The sequence below is a fragment of the Crotalus tigris genome, unplaced genomic scaffold, assembly GCF_016545835.1.
Source record: "Crotalus tigris isolate CLP2741 ecotype Arizona unplaced genomic scaffold, ASM1654583v1 scf7180000018306.2785112, whole genome shotgun sequence".
NCBI classification, from domain to species: Eukaryota; Metazoa; Chordata; class Lepidosauria; order Squamata; family Viperidae; genus Crotalus; species Crotalus tigris.
In genome coordinates, this window is record NW_024096934.1 from 746375 (window position 1) to 763248 (window position 16874).

The 16874-nt window shown below is 45.4% G+C and overlaps 2 protein-coding genes across 7 annotated transcripts in view; one reads left to right on the plus strand and one right to left on the minus strand.

Moving 5' to 3' along the window:
* The window catches only part of DHX40 (DEAH-box helicase 40), a 40910-nt gene extending 35009 nt beyond the window's left edge, over nt 1-5901 (minus strand). The window contains exons 1-3 of the mRNA XM_039350008.1: nt 5848-5901; nt 3939-4118; nt 2620-2765 (exon numbers count right to left, since the gene is read on the minus strand). Of these exons, the coding sequence (XP_039205942.1) occupies nt 2620-2765; nt 3939-4118; nt 5848-5866 (345 nt within the window). The 5' untranslated portion in view covers nt 5867-5901. The remainder of the gene's footprint in view (nt 1-2619; nt 2766-3938; nt 4119-5847) is intronic.
* A 7731-nt stretch (nt 5902-13632) lies between these two features.
* Nucleotides 13633-16874, plus strand: part of USP32 (ubiquitin specific peptidase 32) — a 218904-nt gene continuing 215662 nt past the window's right edge. For 3 of the 6 annotated variants that reach the window (XM_039350010.1, XM_039350013.1, XM_039350014.1), the window contains exon 1: nt 13635-14178. In XM_039350010.1, the coding sequence (XP_039205944.1) occupies nt 14121-14178 (58 nt within the window). In that variant the 5' untranslated portion in view covers nt 13635-14120. Of the gene's footprint in view, nt 14179-16874 lie in introns of all 6 variants that reach the window. The other 3 variants (XM_039350009.1, XM_039350012.1, XM_039350015.1) reach the window with 3 other exon arrangements.

Genomic DNA, 16874 nt, shown 5'->3' on the forward strand with positions numbered 1-16874 from the left:
AATGGCGGATCACTTTGTTTGGCGACCCCCGAGAAATGGTCGATCGACCCCAAATGGGGTCGCGACCCATAGGTTGAGAACCGCTGGAATAGACTCTCTTGAATAGAGTCTAATTCTATTGGCTTTCAAAAGCCAATAGGAATTGTCCAGGCTGTCTCTGCCCTGCTGAGCCCGCCAAAAGTCCCATTCTGCAAACGGTGCTGCATCAGTTGAGTAGTCCTCGACTTACAACTGGTTGAGTAGTCCTCGACTTACGACCGGTTGGGGGTCGCGGCATTAAAAAGGTTGAGAACCACTGATCTAGGGGGAGATGCTCATTTCCATTTTTTAGCCAAAGAAGCCAGTTTTGCCCAAGGATGCTTCCATGGTCATGTGGCCACCATGACGCCACAGACTGTTACCTTCTCACCGAAGTGGTACCTATTTATCTACACACATTTGCATGCTTTTTGGGCAGGAGCTGGGGCGAGGACAGGAGCTCACCCCATCATATGGCGCTCGGATCTCAAACCTGAGTGGCCAGCTCTCCAGCTGACAAGCTCAGCATCTTTAACCGCTCAGCCATCCTGCTCCCTCAGAAAAAAAAACTAATCATCATATCATTTCATAATCAGGTCCTTGGGAAGAAAGTAGAGGTGGATAAAATGCCAAATCCAGTCTAAACCATCTGACTTTGCAACCAACCATAATAATAATAACCAATCTACAAGATTAGCAAAAATTTTAAAAATATGTCAGATAGATGTTGGAAATGTAAACATAACTCAGGCATGTACTATCATGTTTGGTGGACATGTGATAAAGCAAAGAATTATTGGAAAAAGATACATACTTGGTTAGAAAAGATGTTGGGAGAACATGTAGATTTTAAACCTGAGCTTTTTTTATTAGGTATAATGCCAGAAAAGATTAACAAACAAATATTTGATTTTACACATCACAACAGCGGCAAGAATATTTGCGCAGTATTGGAAAAATGAAGGAAGACCACCAGATGAAGAAATAATCAAAAAAAAAATATATTAGAATGCACAGAGATGGACAGATTGACTATGAGACTGAAAGAAAAAGAAGAAACAGAATATTATCAAATTTGGGACTTACTTTATCGATGGTTAGAGGAAAGAATAAAGGATTAGGAATTAAATATGTATTAGCGTATTTAAACTCAGAGAGCACGTTGGTTGAAAAATTATTATTATATGTATGGAAAAAACTAATAAAATCTTACAATAAAAAAATAACCAGTCTAAACATCTGGCTCACTGCGCGATGAACAATAACAGAAAAGAGATATGGCAAGACAAAATATTACATGGTCAGTACATTTAAAAAAAGAAAACCAGCAGGCAAAGCAGATAAGAAGAAGACAAAGCAATGGCTAAGATGCATACAAAACAGAAATTGAGAAGCTAGTGATAGCGATACTTCTGCAAAGAAGACTGGAAAAGAAAGAGACAGTAGATCACCTGGTTAGTTGCTGCAAGGAGATCACCTAGACTGACTACAAGCAGCAGCACGACAAAGTAGCAACAAGGGCGCATTGGAAGATTTGCAAAAAAAAATACCACTTGCCTGCAAGCAAGAACTGGTAGGACCATAAAATAGGGGAAAGTAACAGAAAAGCTAAAAGCAATAGAAGCTAAATCGCTTTGCGATTTTAGAATTCAAGCAGACAGGCACCTGCCACATGACACCCCAGACTTAACAACTGTTGATAAGAAAGACCAAAAAAAGTCTGGATAGTGGACATGGCAGGACCTGAGCAGAGTGGAAAAGATCACAAAATACAAAGATCTGGCTGAGGAATTCTGGGAGTTGAAGTCCACAAGTCATAAAAGGGCCAAGTTTGAAGACCCCTGTTTAATACCATCAAATAACTACATCTGCCTATTCCAAGACCTTGAGAAGGACTCAGTCACTGGATAAAAAATTCAAATCCACTCTACATATCAGGCTGAAATTCAAACAAAATATACTTTTTATTAAATAATAAGAGGAACTTGTTTTAAATATCCACTTATCAGATTCAAGGAATTTTTTTCCCCCTTTTCCCTCATTCTTTTTTCCTTGTACGCTGCGTCATTCCTGTTTTTGATTGTAAACCTAAAAACAGGCATTATCCTGTTACTACACTTAAGCCAGTGGTGGTGAACCTATGGCACGGGTGCCAGAGGCGGCACTCAGAGCCCTCTCTGTGGGCACGTGCGCCGTCGCCCCAGTCCTAGGCCTTCAGCTGGGTTTTATAAAACCTTTTCGCTTTAGGCCTCCGGCACCATGTGTCAAAAAAAAAAAAAGGTTCAATCAATCAATCAATTTCAACTTCTCGTGGGAAAGAAAAAGATCTTGCAAAGTTGGAACTGACTGATTGAACTTTTTAGTCTCACCCAGTCTGCCGTTACCACCGCAGCCACGCCCACCCAATGGACCACATCCACCCGGCACCCGACAATGCATAAGTGGGTTTTGGGTTGCAGTTTGGGCACTCGGTCTCTAAAAGGTTCGCCATCACTGACCTAAACAAAGAATCTCTTCTGACTTGAAAAAAAAAACAAAACCAGTACACAAATACAATAAATAATAATAAATTCCAAGAATAAGTGGGATTCGAATGCATACCTCTGAGATGCATTCCTCAAAGCGAACCTGGTATCCCACAAGGCCCCCCACTGGGCAGCCTAGTTCCTCTGCCACTCTTTCGGCCACAGATATGGCAGCCACGCGCCGTGGCTGTGTCACAGCAATGGTGCCCTGCCTGGCAAACCCTATGAAAAGCAAGCAAAAAAAAAAAAAATTACTGATTTTTTTAGAAGGGAAGAATAACAACGAGCAGAGATCACCCTGCCACGGGTCATGTGATCACTTTTTGCAACCTTGTGACAAACAAAAGTCAATGGGAAAACCAGATTCATTTAACAACCATGTTACTAACTTAACAGCTATGATTCACTTAACAACTGTGGCAAGAAAGGTCGTAAAATGGGGCAAAAACCTACTTAAAAGCTTTCTTGCTTAGCAAAGGAAATTTGGGGCTCAATTGTGATTGTAAGTCGAAGACTGTTGTGAGTCTGTGCCAGCCACTGGACCCAGCAGCTGAGTCTGGGGAATCAGAGGAGGAGGAGGGGGAGGAGGAGGGGCCTGGAAAGCCATCAGAGTTGGAGGAAGGCTCTGATAAGCTCCAGGACTTACAATCTGATGAAGAGCCTGGCCCCTCCACTTGTGCTCAGGTTGAGACCCAGCCTTGCTGGGAAGCTGAGTCAGACTCTGAGGACTCACAGCTGGAAGACATCATAGACACTTGCAAATGTAGACAGGCAACAAGAGTAGGATAGAGGGAGGAAATGGGGCGGCTCCAAGGACGAAGGAGAAGGCATTGAGAAGCCACGCCATGGAGCTGCATAATAAAAAAGGGACAGTGTGGGCAGTGCTGGTTGCTGAAGGCAACCATTTGCAAAGGACTCAAGTTTCATGGAATCATGTTCTGTTTGCCTTGCCTGTGAACAATTCTCCGTTTGAATCGTGCTCTGTTTGCCTTTGGACAATTCTCTGTTTGCATCGTGTTTTGTTTGCCTTTGCTTTGGGGACATTTTGCAGGTCTAATTAATAAAAGGGGTTGGTTTTTCCTGCATTTCCAGCCTATTTGTTAAAGAGGGGTTTGTCCTTGTGAAATTAACAAGGACTCATGTGAGCTGGGACAGAACAAGGACCGCCTATATACAAGAATCTGAACTAAAGTTCCATACTAAATTGGCACCAGATAAGCATCAACCGAATTCTAGGACAGTTGGACCGTTTGTGACAATGTAATGACTCTAAGCTGCTGATACACTTAATTCTGCCCCCCCAACTCTGCCTGCTCTTCTCCTACATAAGCCTCGGCAACTGCCCACGCCCTTGAATCTTGGAAGTGGGATACACTCATGTGTACATGCTCTTACCTTCTTCAAATAAATATTTGGGAAGTTGGGTGGTTTTCCCACTTCCCGTCTCACCCGTCACCACAACAAAAGTGTTGCGTTGAATAGTCTCCACTAATTTCCTTCGGAATTTGCTAATGGGTAGAAGCGTGGAGCTGGGAGTTTTTTTCTTTTCTCCCTTCGGCATTTCGGGTTGTGGCTCTGTAGGTAGAAAACATGAGCAAAACAATTAAAGGTGCAGTTAAGAGATAAAGGAGTCCCAACAGATCTTTTGGGTAAGGTTAAGTCCTTTGGAATTGATGGAACCTGCCCAAGGTTCTTTGTAGTAGAGGGCAGGTTAGCTGGCTGCTCAGGGGCCTCTACAGGATCGGGGTGTGTGTGTGTGTGTGTATAGGTAATCCTCAGCTGACATCAACCCCGGAGCCCCAATTTCTGCTAAGCGAGACAGTTGTTAAGTGAATTTGTCCCCTTTTGCAACCTTTCTTGTCACAGTTAAGCGAATCGTTGTTAAGCGAGTAACCTGGTTGTTAAGTGAATCAGGCTTCCCCACTGATTTTGCTTGTCAGAATGCTGCAAAAGATGACCACATGACTCAGCAACCGTTAAAAATATGAGTCCGCTGCCAAGCATCTGAATTTTGATCACGTGACCACGGGGGATGCTGCAACGGTTATGTGAAAAATGATCATTAAGTCACTTTTTTCAGTGCCGTTGTAACTCCGAATGGTCACTAAATGAACTGTGATAAGTTGAGGACTACCTGTAATTTGCAAGACAGTAGTAGGCACAACTTTGCAAAGGCCCAGTCATAGTTCTTTTCGTGCAGAGCTCCTATCAAAACACTGCATCCCAGGTTTTGCAGATTGGACCCCCCCTGCACACCCTAGGCCAGGGGTAGGCAACCTTGGCTCTTTTATGACTCATGGACTTCAACTCTCAGAATTCCTGAGCCAGCCATGCTGAGGAGAAAGGGAGAGGTTTCCATGCTGAGCCATGCTGGCTCAGGAATTCTGGGAGTTGAAGTCCACGAGTCATAAAAGAGCCAAGGTTGCCTACTCCTGCCCTAGGCCTAGTTTTCCTTCTCCCTCCATTTTTTTTTTCTCTTTCATGCCATGGCTTTCAGATTGTGCCCCTTGTCTTTCATCTTTTTACATTGTTATGCGGCCTTTGTTACATTTGGCGCCCACGATCAGTACTATGGGTTGCAGAAGGCATTTTCAGATGATGCAAAAAGGGCAATCCATTGTAGCCCAGCGGTGACTCTAACCCAGGGGTCTTCAAATTTGGCCCTTTCATGACTCGTGGACTTCAACTCCCAGGATTCGTCAGCCGGGCATGCCGGCTGAGGAATTTTGGGAGTTGAAGTCCACGAGTCATGAAAGGGCCAAGTTTGAAGAGCCCTGCTCCAACTTCACCTCAAACAAACTGAAAGCTAAGAGGACTCACACTACGAAATACATCCAGTCAGAAACATTTCTGGTTTGCAATAAAAAAAAAAGAAGAAGAAAAGTACTACGGGGGCAGAGTTTTCAATTCTGCACTGGAGAGAAAGCGGGATGACAAATTAATCAGGGGATTTTACGGGGGAAAGCTGTAACAATTGCACTACTCAGGCGAGGCATGCTGGGAGTTGTAGTTCCACAGCATTAGAACATCAGCTATAGGGCAGAGGTCCCCAACCTGGGCCGCTTTATGACTTGTGGACTTCAACTCCCAGAATTCCTCAGCCAGCATGGCTGGCTGAGGAATTCTGGGAGTTGAAGTCCACAAGTCATAAAGCGACCCAGGTTGGGGACCCCTGCTATAGGGAATCAACGCCCGAAACCAAGAAACTACGAGGCTTAAGCCGAGCACCGCCCCCCCCCCCCACAGCCGACGTCTTCCCATCCTCCACAGCCAGCCTCGCCTTCCCACTGGAAACAGTCCTTACCCTGTGCGGGGGAGCCCATCCACAAGTAGCAGCCGCCGCCACGTGACTCCTGGAGAGCACGTGAGGTCGTTTGAGCCTCCCCCGCAGTGACGTCACGCCCTTCCGGGCACAAGCCCCACCTACCCGTCCAGCCCCGCCCCTTCTTCTGATCAGCTGTAACACTATAGAGGGCCTGTCATCGGAGGCGAAACTGATTGATCGATTGATTGGGGAAGGGAGGGAGGGAGGGAGGGAGGGAGAGAGTGATTGATTATCTGTTATCAGTCTAATCCGGGATTTAGCAATTGCACCGATGACGTGAATGACCGCTGAGCAGGGGGCGGAGTTTCTCACCACCGTAGGATAGCAAAGCTACGGGCGATCCTCTACTGCCCTCTACTGCGCTGTTTCTTGGCGACTTTAAGATGGGTGGCTGGCTGCGGAATGCTGGGAGTTGAAGTCCACCCGAATTTGCTGCCCAGGGAATGCTGGGAGTGGAAGTCCACACATCTTCAAATATCCTGACTGCGGAATTCTGGGAGTTGAAGTCCACCTTCCTCAAGCATACAGGCTGGGGAATGCTGGGAATTGGGAATTGAAGTCCACCCGTCTAAAAAGCAAGCTGGCTGGGGAATGATGGAAGTACACCCAAATAAACAGTATGCTGGCTGGGGAATGCTGGGAGTGGAAGTCTACACATCTTCAAATGTGCTGACTGGGGAATTCTGGGAGTTGAACTCCACCTTCAAGCATATAGGCTGGGGAATGCTGGGAATTGAAGTCCACCCATCTAAAAAGAAAACTGGCTGGAGAATGCTGGGAGTTGAAGTCCACCCAAATAAAAAGCATGCTGGCTGGAGAATGCTAGGAGTGGAAGTCCACACATCTTCAAATATGCTGACTGTGGAATTCTGGGAGTTGAAGTCCACCTTCTTCAAGCGTACAAACTAGGGAATGCTGGGAGCTGAAGTCCACCCATCTAAAAAGCATGCTGGCTGGGGAATGCTGGGAGCTGAAGTCCACCCATCTAAAAAGCATGCTGGCTGGGGAATGCTGGGAGCTGAAGTCCACCCGAATAAAAAGCATGCTGGCTGGGGAATGCTGGGAGTGGAAATCCACATCTCTTACAATGTGCTGACTGGGGAATTCTGGGAGTTGAAGTCCAGACATCTTAAAAGTTGCCAGGTTGAGAAACAGTCCTCGACTTAATGACCAGAACTAGAACCAGAATTTCCATTGCTAAGCAAGGTGATTGTTAAGTGAGTCACAACTGATTTTATGATCTTTTTTGTCCTGGTGGTTAAGCAGTCATTAAGCAAATCTGGCTTCCCCCATTGACTTTGCTTGATGGAAGCCAATTGGAAAGGTCACAAATGGTGATCACATGACCTTGGGACGCTGGCATAGTCGTAAGTGCAGGGACCAGTTGTAAGTCATATCCCTGATTAGTATATTGTTTGAGAATTGATCATGTATTGCCAACCGAGGCCTGGGTTTGTTCCTTGTAGACCAGTGGTTCTCAACCTGTGGATCGGGACCCCATTTGGAGTCAAACGACCATTTCACGGGGGTCGCCAAACAACGCAGTCCGCCATTTTTTCCCCCTTTTCCTTAGTTGTGCTACTCCCTTTTATTCTATTGGCTTTTGAAAGCCAGTAGAACAGACTCTCTTGAGTAGAGTCTAATTCTATTGGCTTTCAAAAGCCAACAGGAATTGTCCAGGCTGTCTCTGCCCTGCTGAGCCCGCCAAAAGTCCCATTCTGCAAACGGTGCTACACCATTTGAGTAGTCCTCGACTTATGACCGGTTGAGTAGTCCTCAACTTACGACCGGTTGGGGTCGTGGCATTAAAAAGATTGAGAACCACTGTTGTAGATCATCATTTATTTTATACTACTACTACTAATAATAAATAATAAAGTTGGAAGGGACCTTGAAGGTCATCTAGTCCACCCCCCTGCTCAGGCAGAAAACCCTATACCATTTCAGACAAATGGCTGTCCAGTCTCTTCTTAAAAACTTCCAGTGTTGGACCATTCACAACTTCTGGAGGCAGGTTGTTCCACTGGTTAATTGTTCTCACTGTCAGGAAGTTTCTCCTTATTTTGGCCAGGGTGTGTTGAACAGGCCACAGAAATTGCATTCACACGCCATCTTAAGTCATACAGGGGTTTGTTTGGGATGGATTTAATGTACATCATTGACTTGCCAGTGGTGTGTGTGGGGGTGTTGTCCATGAGATTGAGAAGATTCCGACATGACTTAGCAACTGAACACCAGCACAGATCTGGGGCTGCCATTAAAAGGTTGTAAAAATATGGATTGACCACTAGAGGGCAGAAAAGGATATTCTTTGCTGACACTTATGGCAGTGTTTCTCAACCGTGGCCACTTGAAGATGTATGGACTTCAACCCCCCAGAATTCCCAGAAACACTGATCTAAGGATTCACTGAAGTTTGAGCAAACCCGGCCAATTGTGGATTATTTCACAAAAAAATAGCATTAAGCCAAACATGGGTGAGTTGGCTATGTGACTTGAGTCACTGCCTGGGTTCAGATTACACCTAAGCAAGAAGTAGGCAACTATAGCAACTTTAAAGCCTGTGGACATCAACTCCCAGAATTCCTGAGCCAGCATGATTGGTTAGGAATTCTGGGACTTAAAGCCCATGAGTCATAAAAGGGCCACAGCTCCCCCCCCCCCCGCCAAGCCCAAACTGAATTAACCACAGTATGCCTTATAACAGGAGTCTTCCAACTTGGCCCTTTTATGACTGGTGGACTTCAACTCCTAGAATTCCTCAGCCAGCGTGCCTGGCTGAGGAATTCTGGGAGTTGAAGTCCATGAGTCATAAAAGGGCCAAGTTGGAAGACCCCTGGCCTAGGGAATCTTGGGTGTTGAAGTCCAAACGACTTAAAGTTGTCAAGGATAAGAAACACTGCCCTAAGCACAGAGTACGGTGTATCAAAGCCTAAGCTGTGTTTTCCGAACTTGGCTTGAAAATGACACCCAGAGAAAAACAAGGAGAGAAAAATCTTTCTCCTTCCTGTTGATTTGCAAGTTTCTTTTATTACTGGTAAAGCTTCCTGGAGTTAATGTTATCAGTCTGCAATGAAAATGTTTGCTTAAAAAATGACAATCAAATTCTGCCTTATGACCACTTTCCATTACGTCAGAAAGTGAACCTCTAGAGCAAACATACCCAGTAAAGGATGAATGATAAGACAAGGTACAAGGTGGATACACCTGGATAAGATTTTCCGAGCATGGACGTACCTTCTCACAAATTAATTCTCACTTTTTCTCCAGATTTATACAATTGTATAAATCACAGAGCCGAAGTAACTTTCTTGTCCCATGGCAGAAAGGCTCCGATATGGTGGTGATCAAAGGACAACATTGAATTCTCCCATCAATCAGCGGAAGGATTGACAGTGATTATTTTACGACCTATTGTTGTTAAGCCAACTGCAATTGTTACGTGAATTGGTGTTACATGAATTGGTCTCACATTTACAATTGTCTCCATGGTTGTGTGATTAAAATACAGATGCTTGTCAACTGGCATGTATTTATGACACCCTGGGGTCATGTGACCATCATTTATGGTGAGTAGGCAACCTTGGCTCTTTTATGACTCGTCGACTTCAACTCCCAGAATTCCTGAGCCAGCCATGCTGAGGAGAAATGGAGAAGTTTCCATACTGAGCCAGGCTGGCTCAGGAATTCTGGGAGTTGAAGTCCACAAGTCATAAAAGAGCCAAGGTTGCCTACCCCTGATTTATGATCTTCCCAGCAGGCTTCTGGCAAGCAAAGTCAATGGGGGAAGCCAGATTCACTTAATGACCATGTGATTTGTTGAGAGACTGCAATGATTTGCTTAACCCAGGGGTCTTCAAACTTGGCCCTTTTATGACTTGTGGACTTCAACTCCCAGAATTCCTCAAGGAATTCCTCTACAAATCATAAAAGGGCCAAGTTTGAAGACCCCTGGGTTAACCACTATGGCAAAAAAGTCAAAAAGTTGGGCATGATTCACTTAACCACCACCTTGCTTTGCACTGGAAATTCTGTTCCCACTTATAATCATAAGTCTGGATCTTGTAATTCTGGTACCATACAGAATCAAGCAGGCCTTCTCTTGAGTTTCTTTCTCACCCTTCCCTGTTTCTCGGGGCCATCTCATCTTTTTTGCAAGCCTCCCTTTAGCATCTTCTCTCTTGATGTCAGGATCCAGTTATATTTCCTTTCTATTTATCTCCTCTGATCTAAAACCAATTCTTACCCTTTCCTGGGTCCTGCCATACTCCCAAGGGGGAGGGGGATACACAGGGTTTTTTTTTATTACTTTCACTTCCTCTATTCACTACAAAGTAACCTTTTGTTTATTCACCTCTGCTAACCATTACAATGTAACCATTTGCCTCTTATCCTATGCCGCTCTGAACTTCTCCTTACTAGGAAAAGGGGGAGGGGGGTTTGAAAAGATACAGCTCCAAGATCTGGTTTATTTATCCGTCGTCAAAGTAAGGGGTGAGGAGCTGTTGAATGATCATGTACAATGGAGCCGGATTGATGGTATCTTTCCTGGATTTAACACTTAGAAATCTGCCGGTCTGAATCGCCAGGAAGAACTGGGGGGTGCGGGTTGCTTAGGGACACTTTAAAACATCGATTTGTGAGGGAATCCCTCAGATCCTGTCTATTATGCCTGCTATCAATTTCTCTTAATAAAAGTTCCTGTTGGAAGAGATTGTTTCCAAAAGTTCTGCTTTCTTAAGATGTGGATTGAGTGGTTCCTTATACTTACCCTAAGTTCAGTTCTCCATTTGCTCAGAGATGCCTGTGAGAACCAGCAGAGGTGCTAAAATAGGATTAACATGGTTTAAACAAAATGCTTCCTCGGAGTTGGGGAAATCCCAGCTTTCAATAAAATATCATTTTTCAGGGCTACTGAGCATCTGAGAGGGAAGGAAGCAAAAGGGAGGAGGCCATGATGAACCATGCATTGCAACATTATTATGGAAACTGTATGATTTATGTTCCATGTTCAGTGTTGAGAGACAAGGATTTCTCATCCATTCATCATGATGGTTTGCAACTATGCTGGAAGTGACAATAGGTGAGGAAATACCCATATGATTTTTCAGTTCACAGTTGCAGCATCCTGGGGTCATGCGTTCACCGTTTGTGACATTCCCATCTGTTTTCTGGCAAGCAAAGTCAATGGAGGAAGCTGGATTCACTTAATGACCATGGAATTCACTTAACAACTGCAGTGATTTGCTGAATTGTGGCCAAACAGGTCATAAAATTGGGCACAACTCACTTAAAACCAGCTTGCTTAGCGAAAGAAATACTGACTGCAATTGTGGTTGCAAGTTCAACCTACATGCCCTCAATGCTTTTTTAGATAATGAATTCAATGTTGGAAACATTATTATTATTATTCTTTAAAGATGTGAAATTGTTCCTCAATTATATATAAAAAGTGAGGAATCTTTCATTGTACAAATACTTGTGGATGTATTATAGATGGAATAGGAAAGAAAGGGATTATTCAACATTGGAACATTTAGAAGTCCTCCAGATTGCCTTCTTGGAAGAGCAAACTTGATCCATTTTCAGAATAAGAGAGTTGGGAGGGACCTTGGAGGTCATCTAGTCCAACCCCGTTCAGGCAGGAGACCCTATACCATTTCAGACAAATGGTTGTCCAATCTTTTCTTAAAAACTTCCAAGAAGCAGGTTGTTCCACTGGTTAATTGTTCTCACTGTCAGGAAGTTTCTCTTTAGTTCTAGGTTGCTTCTCTCCTTGCTTAGTTTCCACCTGTTGCTTCTTGTCCTGCCTTCAGGCTCTTTGGAAAATTGCTTGACTCCCTCTTCTTTGGGGCAGCCCCTGAGATATTGGAACACTGCTATCATGTCCCCCCTCGTCCTTCTCTTCATTAAACTAGACATACCCAATTCCAGCAACCATTCTTCATATGTTTTAGCTTCCATTCCATTAATTCACACAGTTATGAAGTGGCAATTTATCAAGATAATAAAAAGATTGATAACTACGATGGTATGTATTGAATGCTTAATGACATATGCTAACTTTTTTTGATGGATCAATTACATGCCATTTAGTTGTTGTCAGCTCTTATGAACCACACAGATAGAACAGTGACAATATTCAGAATACAGATGCTAAGAAGATATAGAGCTGTGTTTCTCAAACTTGATCATTTTAAGAGGTGCGGACTTTATCTCCCAGAAAGATGGGACTTCTGCGAATTGAAGTTCACACAGCCTCGAGTTACAGAAACGCTGATGTAGAGAGTGATCAAATTGCCATTAATTCCACTACAAAAAATATTTTCAAAGGGAAACTTTGTATGTCCTCTTCTATAATTTTTATCTCAGTGGGCTCCTCCCTCCATAGACTGTCGCTGCTTCTGACCAATTGCTGCCAAATACTTGCTATGAAAACATTATAGAGGTTAGATCGGTTGGGCTTCACCATTGCAATTAAAACTCTGCATGGTTTCAGATGGAGACAGCGAGTCCCTCTGAAGGGATGCGTGCCTATGTTTTTTTCTAGAAATAAGACACAACGGAAACTATCTTGTGTTTTTTGGCATTTGAGGATAACTCTAAAATATTCTCTCTATAGAAAGAAAGAGAGCGCCGCTTCTCCTCTGTCACGTGACGAAAGCAAGCTCCGAGGGGAGGAGCTATTTTCTGATCACTGTAAAGGGAAGGGTAAATCAAGAGAAACACACTTCAGGTTTCCAAACGAAAGTCTGTTAAATCCAATACAGCAGGGGTCTTCCAACTTGGCTCTTTTATGAATTGTGGACTTCAACTCCCAGAATTTCTCAGCCAGCCATGCCGGCGGAGGAATTCTGGGAGTTGAAGTCCACAAGTCATAAAAGGGCCACGTTGGAAGACCCCTGCAATACAGTAACCCTTCTGAGACATCAAGCAGAATAGAAAATATATTGCACTAGCAGTCTTCCAGTATCTCAGCAGCTGCCACAGAAAAGAGGGGGGTCAATTTATTCTCCAAAATACCAGAAGGCAGGACAAGAAGTAATGGGTGGAAGCTTCTCAAAAAGAAACCCAACCTAGAACAATGGAGAAATTTCTTGACAGTGAGAACAATTAACCAGTGAAACGACTTGGCACCAGAAGTTGTGGGTGCCCCAACACTGGAGGTTTTTTTTAAGGGGAGACTGGACAACCATTTTGTCTGAAATAGTGCAAGTAGTCCTCAGCTTATGCTCACAGTTGAGTCCAAAATTTCTGTCGCGAAGTGAGACAGTTGTTAAGTGAATTTTGCCCCATTTCACACTTAGCATCCTCATGGTTGTGAGATCAAAATTCAGACGCTTGGCAATTGACTCATATTTATGACGGTTGCAGTGTCCCAGGGTCACATGATCCCTTTTTGCGACCTTCTGACCAGCAAAGTCAATAGGGAAACCAGATTTGCTTAACAACCGTGTTACTAACCGATCAACTGTGGTAAGAAAGGTTGTAACGTGGGGCAAAATTTACTTAATTGTCTCACTTAGCAACAGAATTTTGGGCTCAGTTGTGGTTGTATTTGAGGACCACCTGTATGATTTTACAGGGGCGCACAGAACATATTTATTTCTCAAATACTCTGGGGAAATTCTGAGGTAAAATTTCAGCCGTAATAGAGACTGTAATTGCTACCTTATTACATTATTTCCCCCCACACACACTATATTACTTCCAAGTCAGAGAACTTTAAAAAGGAACGGGGAAAAGATTGTTGCTGTCTTAAAAAACAATAAGAGCAATTAAAAACATTCATTATGATCACTTTTTAAAAAAAGAAACTGGGGGGAAAAAAAGAAGAGAAAGGGAATTCCGTTCCGCGCACGCGCATTGCCTGCGTGAGGGCGCGCGGTCGACCTCGCGCCGGAAGTGAGGGTTCCTTCTCGTTCTCGGGCTAAGCGGGTGGTGCAGGGGGAAAACGAGTCACACGCCAGGGGCGGGGCCGAGCTTTGAAAGAAGAGGAGGGGTCAGTTAATTGGCGACGTCACGTGATTCGGAATGGAGGTGGCGGCGACGGCGGCAGCAGCTGAGGCGAACATCTTCCTCAGGAGTCGGCGGGGGCGGCGCTGCTGTTGCGGCGGCCGAGGCTACTAGTCCAGGCGAAACGGCGGCCGCGACGACGGCGGCAGCCGCCTGAGGCGAGCGACTGTTGCCGGGGACGGACGGCGGCGGCGGCGGCGGTGGCGGCGGTCTCGGCCATGGACTGAGGAGACGCGATGGGCAACAAGGAGTCGCGCATCGGCTTCCTCACCTACGACGAGGCCCTGCGGAGGGGTGAGTGGAGGGCGGGCTGCCGAGGAGGCGGGTATGCAAACGAGTTCTGCGAGCGCCCTGATTGGCTCCGGCGGCGGGCATGCTAATGAAATATGTAAATGAGAGGAGAGAGAGACGGAGGGGCGCCGGGTTGGCAGGGAGCAGCGACCTCTCTTTGGGGGAGGGGCTAAGCTAAGGAGGCATGCGAAAAGGGGGAGGAGCTTTGGGGGAGTGGAGGGGCTGCTTCTCCCCCCTGGTGATGGGGTATAGGTCCCATCATCCGCGGCCAGCCTGGCTAGGGTCTTCTTGAGGGGTCTCCAGGGGTGGCAACATGGCAGCTGAGATGATGGGAGGTGGAGATTTAACCTTGCTGGAGCCCATCAGGTGGGGAGGGGTGGCTGAGAAGCAGTGGAGATGGAGGGGGGCTGGGGGGGGCTGACTCAGGGGCAGCCATGGGGAAGGACTGGGGTGGCTTAAGGCAGCATTGCTGGGGAGAGAGAGAGAGGCTGGAGTGTTTGGCATCTCCTTATGTGAAATAGTGAGGGAGCCTGACCTGTGGTCCTCTATGGATGTTGGGGGGTACAGGGGTACCATCACTGCTGTGCAAGAGGTGTGTGTGTGTGGATGGGTATAGACAAGTTATCCCTCTTTGTGGTTGGAGCTGATTAAAGGTTGGAGATTCTCCATCGTCCAGGTCAGCGTTGTTCCAAAGGTTCTTTTCTAAAAGCAATTGGACTTTCTTGGTTTTTTTTTCCCTTGAAAATGTTTGGCTTCTCATCCATTCAGTTGAGTTCTTCAGTTCCAAAGAAGCTGAAATGTTTTCAAGGGGGAAAAAAAAGTCCAGTTGCCTTTGGGACATTTTTACAGAAGGGTTAACAACACACCTTAGGCTGTAACTTCAAAGCTAAACAGAGACCAGGATTAAGGTTGCCATGGTGTGGTGTGCCTGTTGAGGGGTTGGACCTGTCCCTCATCAGGGGTTTATGGGGTGGGGAATGATTATAGATGTTGATTAGGTCTTGGAATGAAGCTCACATAGCCAAGAAGCGAACATGATTGATGACATCTTAGGAACTGGAGGGTTTATTGCTCAGAGGAGGACTGAGATAAAATACTTGTACAGATACTGGAAAGGGCTAGGCATTCATATATATGTTAATTACTCATATTTTACATGCTCGGTATACTGGGGAGTATAGAACAGATCTTGCAGTGATTTCTGTCATCTGTATAGTAAAGACCCTTGGAAGAAACTCTCTTTAATTTGGTATTTGCTTGTTTGTTTTATTAGTGGTTATTATTGGTTGCTTGTTAACAGGGTTACTAGCTGTCGATGGAATATTGGGAGATCACATCTAATAAAAAGTACTTAAAAGCACACAAATAATATACGTGCCTTATAACAGGCCATTATAAGAGCAGCATAATCTTAAGAACTAGCTGCTCAGTATTCTTGTTTCCTCTTTTCTTCTCTACTTGTTTTCCTTGTGTGTCATCTTGTTTTATGCTGTAAGCCAAGCCTGCAGGCACACTGTCTCCTTTTGTTTATCTTTTAGCCCCTCTGGAAGCCGGTTTCTCACCCTGGGGATAGAAATGCTTTCAATACACCCATCAGTAATGATCTGTGGAGGGTCACAAGGACAAAAGTGTGGCGATGGTGGTGGTCTGGAGGTTCTTGAGATGATAAATGGCGCTTGAGCCTGGAGGAGAGGAGGCACCGAGGGCAGGCCATTACATTGCATTAACAGAATAACTGAATAACAGCGTTGGAAGGGATCTTGGAGGTCTTCTAGTCTAATGCAATTCAGGGGCTGAGTTTCAGGGCCCGGCTGCAAATGACCTTCCCTCCCACTGGTGCGTTTAAGAATGTTCAAGAGGTAACTTGAGGTTAGAATTGGGGAAACTGAGGATTTCATTAAGGGGCCCCATGCCAAATAATCCCAGTCATGGAGACGCGATGAGGCTGCAGGCTGAGTGGATTGACTCAGGGGTGACATTGTAGCCGCTGATGAGAGGAAACGCTGGCTCCCTGTTGGCCCAGGTGGGTGGCTGTTGTGTCACTCCAGGATGGAGTGTTCCAGCTTGATAGCCATAGCAGTTACTAAGCAGCTTGAGAGGAACGGGCTAATTTTGCTTTGGGGGAGCTGGAGGCTCTGTGTGGGCATTGTATCAAAAGCAGAAGTCCACCTCCCTGATGGGGGATGATGATCCTGGAAGCAAGGGGATTGGCAGGAAAGTCAGGTAAAAGTGGGTGAAGCATATATGGCATGATGGCCCACCAGTTAATAACAGACATAGTAGGGGATATTGTTGGATGGAGATGGGGATAAAGGTGTATGTGTCAAGAAAAAAGGGATAAGTGAGAAAAGGGTATAGAAGAGATAGAGAATGGAGTGTTGGAACACGACTGGTAAGAAGGCTTATCATCCTATAAGGATGTTCCTATAACTCAGGGGTCCCCAACCCCCAGTCTGTGGACCAGTACTGGGCCACGGCATGCCAGCAACCGGTCTGCACAAACAAGCAAAGCCTCATCCATGGGGTGCAGGCAGCACACAAACCACGCACCCTCCAGTCCGTGGAAAAATCTCTCTCCACGGAACCGGTCTCTGATGCCCAAAAGGTTGGGGCCCTCTGCTATAATTGAATTCTGGAGCCGTGGCTTATCGTGCAGAGAGACAAAGCCCCTCTACAGATTGCCTTTGGGCTGCCCCTTG